Raw genomic sequence first — 6,556 nt, forward strand, 5'->3', positions numbered from 1 at the left:
ACATAAAACTAAGTGTGCCCTGATTTATCAATTAATCTCAGTTGTTAATTAGCAGACTTAAATCCTCTGTATATACCGACATAGTTAAAAGCCTTTTGCTATTTCAAGCGGAATGCAAAAATTTTTATGGGCATATGGAGCAATTAGTGGCAGAGTATCAAAGCAAGCAGAGAAGGAATATGCAAAACAGGTCAGTGTCAACTTGTATCGTCTTCGTTAGGGATCTAACGAGAATATGGAAATGATTGTGGGTGATACGAGCCAGGAAAATAATTGAGCCGCTTATCTTACTTAACCCGCTCATTACCGGAGGAGACTGTCAGATACTAATGATAAATACTATCACACACACAGCTTTGCATAAACCTCCCAATCTTCTAAATCTAAAATGTTTATGATACAGTTATACTGTACATGTTACAGACATATATTGCAGTGCAAGGTAATTTAATATCAGTATATGAAAAATAGTGACATATTAAGTGGATATTTTAACTTACAAAGTCATATATCACAATGCTGTTCTAAGGAAAATGCACTTTAGGAAAAGCGGAGTTAAAATTTCTAAATACATAAGTGATATTACAATTTTTTAATTTAATATCCTAATTATTTAAGGAGAAAAATGATCTTCTGGAAGGGTTAAATACTATACATGGTGAGTGGATAAACCATTTACAGCATACAGTTTACATTTAAACATCATAATGGAGTAATGCATTGCTATCATTCATACAGAAAGAGCAACTCTCAAATAGCTAAGATTATTTGATTTAATATTCCAACGCATAGTCCTGACAAAACACTGTTTTAGTCCAATTGTTAATGTGCCATTAAGGTTTTTCAATGACTGACGATAAATAAATGCTCTCTATCAGCTTGCTGTAGACAGTGATAACCAGGAATGTATTTACAAAGTGTACTTAAAATTTGCATGAAGATCTGGTTTAACATCATATGCCATATTCAGGAGTTCCTGTAACACTTTCTCCTTGTATTTCTGATAGTTGGAATTATACGTTTGAATCTTCTCACCGGTCTGATCCTCAATCTTCACTGCAAGATTACCCTGTGATCCCATTATCTGGGGAAATAAAACAGTGTGATCAATAATTTAGCAGTCTAGTTATTAATATATGGTGATAGAGCTGATTTTCTATCACCATAAAACATTATTAAAAAAATATAAAATTAGAGATTCTAATTATTCTATTTATTAAATCAAAGATTCTCAGCAAGCTCTGTATGACTGGCCCGGAGCAGTAAGGGTTAACTTTCCGCTTCACCGGGCCAGTCTTTGGGGATATACGCAGGAACACCCAGATTTGGACTTTCAGTTCCACTAATTACAAAAAAAACCATTAATTGGTAAAAGATAGAATAAAATATTTAAAAAGTATTGTAAGAATAAATCATGTTTTCATTCATTTGGATAAAAGAAGAAAGTTTGCAGCTGTACTTGTACCACCATCATCCTTGTTAGACAGGCTTCCCCATGTAATGGATGGGGAAGCTGTTGGTGACGAGACCTGGTGAATCTCACCACCGGCATAGCTACCGCTGGCGGTGAGACCCTGATGTATAAGGTGAAGCCATATCTCTGGTGAAAACATCAGTTTTTGCTGGAGATAGGCTTTTTTTCCCTGTCTTAAATAGTTTCTATAAAGTATAATCTCACATACATGTGTAATTAAACAAATAGTACAAAAAAAAGTCTCTATAAAAATATTACATATGCAAGTGACATAAAATAAGGTACATACACATGGACATTTGTAAAGATATTCCCAAGGATCCACAAATGGAAATATTGGCTAATATATATCCCATGTTAACTTTTAAGGGTAACTCTAGGTGAAAGTGAGTTTATCATGCCAGGGAGCATTGCAGTCCCACTTATGAGGCTTCATTTCTTTCCCAGGAGCTGACAATTGGAAACAGTTGAAATCCAAACAGGCGTAACCCTGCTCACTCAGTGAATGTCATAGAAACTCGCACAGCTTTGCATAAACCTCCCAATCTCCTGATTGACAAGTCCTGGACAAAAAGCATTGCAGGCTGGTGGGGGTCAGAATCTCCTGCACTGGACTGGTCCCTGGTTTTAGATGCCCATTTATATGCAAGTTGTGAAGTGGAGGCAACTTAGTTACTTAGTTAATTTACTTTGTAGCATGAGTCGCACTTTAACTTTTTTTGGACAATAAACTTTATCACATTTACCCTTTGTTTTAAAAAGGAAATGTACAACTATTGTTTTTTACAATTCAATTTCAGGAGCCTGGTTAACATGCTAAATAAGAATTGGCATGAACATAGGTTGAAGGCCCACAAATAACTTTGTGCCCTGGGCTAACACTTATGGTGCCTTGTAGTGAACCCCATACAGACTTTTATAATATATTTAAATGGGAAAGCCAACGGCCTAATGCTATGTAATGTCACTCACAGAGGTCTGGATACGCCGAAAGTCACTCTCTCTTTTAAGCTTGTACTGGTCAATCTCTGCTATTGCCTCTTCTTTTGCTTGCCTTAAGCGTTTATTTTTCCCTAAACAAAAAAAACAACAAAAAAATTCAAATGGCTAAATAGGAGCAGAAAATCAGTGTAATAGTAGCGCATAATTATGACCAAAAACTTGCAACAAAGATCTATCACACATATATCAACGGTTCATTATTGCATATCCACACATTTACTACTAAATCCCAAAATATACTATTTTAAAAAATATTTTTTTTCTTTGAATTGACTTTGCCACTGAACTCTGATGGTAAAATAACAATTAGTTATTAGATTTCCAGAGCTTATTTACTGTAACACACGAAGACAGATCCTTATTTATTTATAAAAATACACATTACAGTTATAAGACAAATGTTTAGGTAAAAACTAACAATTTATAATGTTACATTACTCTCGGGATTAAAACATTTACATTTGTTCACTATAGTTTTAATGCTCACCTCATGACACTTACTAATTGAGCCATGCGATTGTGCACTAGTAAGGAATAACCCCTATTGGGGGATAATTTTTATCGTGCAATTGGCACACAATTGGATTTTGATAATATATCAGATGAATTGAATCAGGTGGCATTTGAACATTAAGGACCTCATTTAGAGTCGGACGCAAAGTCTGTCTAAGAAGTGTAGGAATGGGAGTGTGCCGCTGTTTGGTAGGGTATTAGGAGTGGCAAGCAACCCCAGTCACGTCCCACTTGTAATACCCTACCGAGCTGTGAGCAGTTCCTGCAGCTAGCTAACGCTTGCGCCACCTAATTCCTGTCGCACAGTTTTAGCCCTTTTTTGACGTGTGTTGCGTCTGTGCCTCACTGCGTCTAGGATTTACTTACATGGTTACGTCTTCACAATTCCGCGTTCCGCCCTTTCGCTCGTAGCGAGCCGCAAGCTATCGCAAGTGTTAATTGCGTCAAAGATGCAGGTGGATATGAAGCTTGCTGCACATGCGTGGTAGTGTTTTTTTTGTTCAATGCACCTAAAATGGACTTTGCTTCTGACTCTAAATGAGGTCCTAAATCTATGTTATGTTCATTATTGTAGTACAATTTAGAACAAATAGATTCTTGTATTGATCAGAAAAGATGCATTATATGACACATTTTAAAAAGAAGAATGTATGAGTTCTGAAGAAAGATGGATCACTAAATATTTTGGACTAAAGTTGTCAACTATAGACGGTGGATGCAGCCATTTTGTGAGAATGTAGCCTATTAATTTACCATGACACCGTGTCTCATGAATATTTGGTCATGGACCATTTCAATAATGTCAAAGATTCAAATAGAATAGGGTGCAATCTCCTACGTACTGCTGGATCAAGCCACAAAATGGCTGCCTCCACTGTGTGTAGGTGACACGTGCATTTTAAACTAACACAAGATTAAAAGCAGGATGGGAACATAAAGAAAAAATCTTTAAAAACAATTATTATTTTGTTAGGATTTCTACAGTTTGCACAAAGGCAGTTTACTCCCATGTCTGGTTGCTGTCTATTAATTGTAGCCAAGCATTATACATATTTTCAGCACAGTTTGAGCAATGGTCATTCTACTGTGTATATCCAAATGTAACTAGGAAGAACGAACATAAAAAAAATCATATCACTTAATCAGTAAATGCAAATAAGCGGATTAAAATAGAAAAAGACACAAATTACACTTTAAAAAATGAAGTATTTCCTCTGTAAACATCTAGCTACTTTACCATCTCACATTTACTGTAACAGAACACACGTATTAAAACCTCAAGCAGGAAGTTAAAATGATCTTACGACTGGGGAGCTGTGTTGCTACAACAGGACAGGGAGCATAATAACAACACTTTTAGAATTTGGCACATTGTGAAATAGATATTTTAGATGATCATTTCTTTAAAGCAGTGTCCAACTAAAGAAAACAAGTATACACAAGTGTTGGTGTACACTGTACATAAACCACAATGGGTTAATTGCCTCAGTATGCATTGGCTGTGTGGAGTGTGTAAACAGAGGAGGAGTTCTGTACCAGTCTGCTTCTGTGTATAGTACATTCATAGCAGTGAATGTTTGTGGTAGTGACACAGAGCCTGTCAGAGTTAGCAAGCTGGACCCTGATCAAACTGGGACAGCAAGGACAGTCCCTGACTATAGAGGGTGTATGCAAAGGTCAACGACTTGCATTTGTCCTCTGCATTGCCAATAGAGGGTGTAGTGCAATGTGTAAGGGAAGTAAAATAATATTTTGTATTTTACTGTTAAAGCTTAAGCACCGGATGTTACAAAAAAACAAGAAAGAAAAAATAGAAAAAAGTGCCCTTGATTTACCCTTGACTTCAAAGACAACTGGGTGAAGAGCAATAGACGTGTCCTCACACAATGGAGAAATACATAGATATATTTGTGAATAGACACATAGGTTTTCTGTCTATGCAATAGTCTTGGAAATAAATCTGTTTTGGGGTTAGGCGGTGAACATATTGTTTGCTGTAGTGAGTTTATGATCCTACAGAAAACCCTATAAAGTTTAAGTGAGATTTTGATCAAAGCCAGTGATCATTGCTGGGTCTCTTTGATTTTACCTCCCTTTGTTAGTGTATCATTTCCAGATGCATTTATCTTAACATATTTGTGAGAGTGGAAGAGTGGATAAAAGGGGGTTTGTGATGCTGCAAGCTAAGTATTTCTGAAAAAGGGGATAGAAATGTAGAAACACATGTCTGGAATTAAACTGCTCCAGGGATACTGAGATGTAATTGTTGATATCTATGTAGTGTATTGGACTAACAGAATGATAGGTCTCCTATAGGTAAGGAGACGTATTCTTACCATCAAGGGAGGCCATAATAACAGAAATCTGCAGTTCAAGGTCTTTCCCGCTATGGCGTTGTACACAGGATATGGCGGCCGCAGTGCAAGCTTTTTACAATTAATTTTATTGTAATATATTGAAAGCAATAAGTGTTGCACAAGGAGAAGAGTTTTCAGTTACACTCTAATCAGCTTGCAGGATTATTTTTTCATTTTTATCATATAAAACGAAATCTAAAAATAGGGATTGCTGATCCCTATTCAGTATACAATACACACGGCAGTCACCAGAAACACAACCAAAACAATGATGTTCATGTTTTCATGGTCTGTGCTGCTTTATTACTTATGTTTGCAGAATAGCCATTTCTAATGAAAAGTAGTTATACCTAATAGTAATTGAACGCACCTCAGGGCAGTGGGTCGTTTGTGCAGCAGCCCTGTGTCACTGGTTGAGCAAGTAAATGAAATGAGTAGTATTAAATAATTTACTGGAACAAAATTTGCAGATGTTAGGGATAAGATATAATCATGCATAAATCATTTTTTTGCATATTTTCTCATATGTTAAGTGTTGAATTTAACTAGACAGTATCCTGCAGATTTTGTAACTGATTAGTAATCTAATTATTTGCAAATTGTTACATTAAAAATGCATACTCTGCAGAACAGGGAGTATACAGTGTCAGATATGACAACAATTTTTCAGTTAAGAAAGGCAATGTAAACAACAAACTTTAAATACTAGTAACACCAACGATTATATTAATCACAAAAATACAAAGTCAAATATCATAGTATTAATGAACATGATAAATGAATAAATAATGAACTATTATACATTTACTAACACTACTAATAAACTCACTTTTTTTGGCTTCTTCAAGTTTGTCCTTTGCTCTTTTCTCTGCCTGGAGGAGTTGCTGGATGCCCTGGGACTGGCTGGCCATTCTTCACTGCTGATGTCCTGATCTCTGACCACTGCTCTTGCTAATATGCTAGTCCTTTTATACACCCATCTCTCTGCTGTTTGCTGTCATAACATATGAGAGGCTACCTGTGGAACTGGATGGGGCACTACAAGACCGGTTTGATTCTGCACTGGAAAGAAAGACGAAACACATTTTTATAGGAATTTTACTTTTTAGTTATATATAGTCATCCATTTCCATTACATTTAATATAAGATGGACAAGTACAAGCAGACAGCATCAGGCGCAACGGATGTATACTGAAAATAAATAAATAA

General features: G+C 36.0%; 1 protein-coding gene across 1 annotated transcript; it reads right to left on the bottom strand.

Annotated features, from left to right (window-relative positions):
* Positions 1-375: 375 nt before the first annotated feature.
* Positions 376-6,309, bottom strand: ATP6V1G3 (ATPase H+ transporting V1 subunit G3). Its single transcript, XM_075184072.1, has 3 exons — positions 6,176-6,309; positions 2,447-2,547; positions 376-1,084 (listed from the first exon to the last, which is right to left on the bottom strand). The coding sequence occupies exons 1-3, from the start codon at positions 6,255-6,257 to the stop codon at positions 911-913; spliced, it is 357 nt and encodes a 118-aa protein (XP_075040173.1). The 5' UTR covers positions 6,258-6,309; the 3' UTR covers positions 376-910.
* Between the last annotated feature and the right edge of the window lie 247 nt (positions 6,310-6,556).

This window comes from Mixophyes fleayi, chromosome 8, assembly GCF_038048845.1.
Source record: "Mixophyes fleayi isolate aMixFle1 chromosome 8, aMixFle1.hap1, whole genome shotgun sequence".
NCBI lineage: Eukaryota > Metazoa > Chordata > Amphibia > Anura > Limnodynastidae > Mixophyes > Mixophyes fleayi.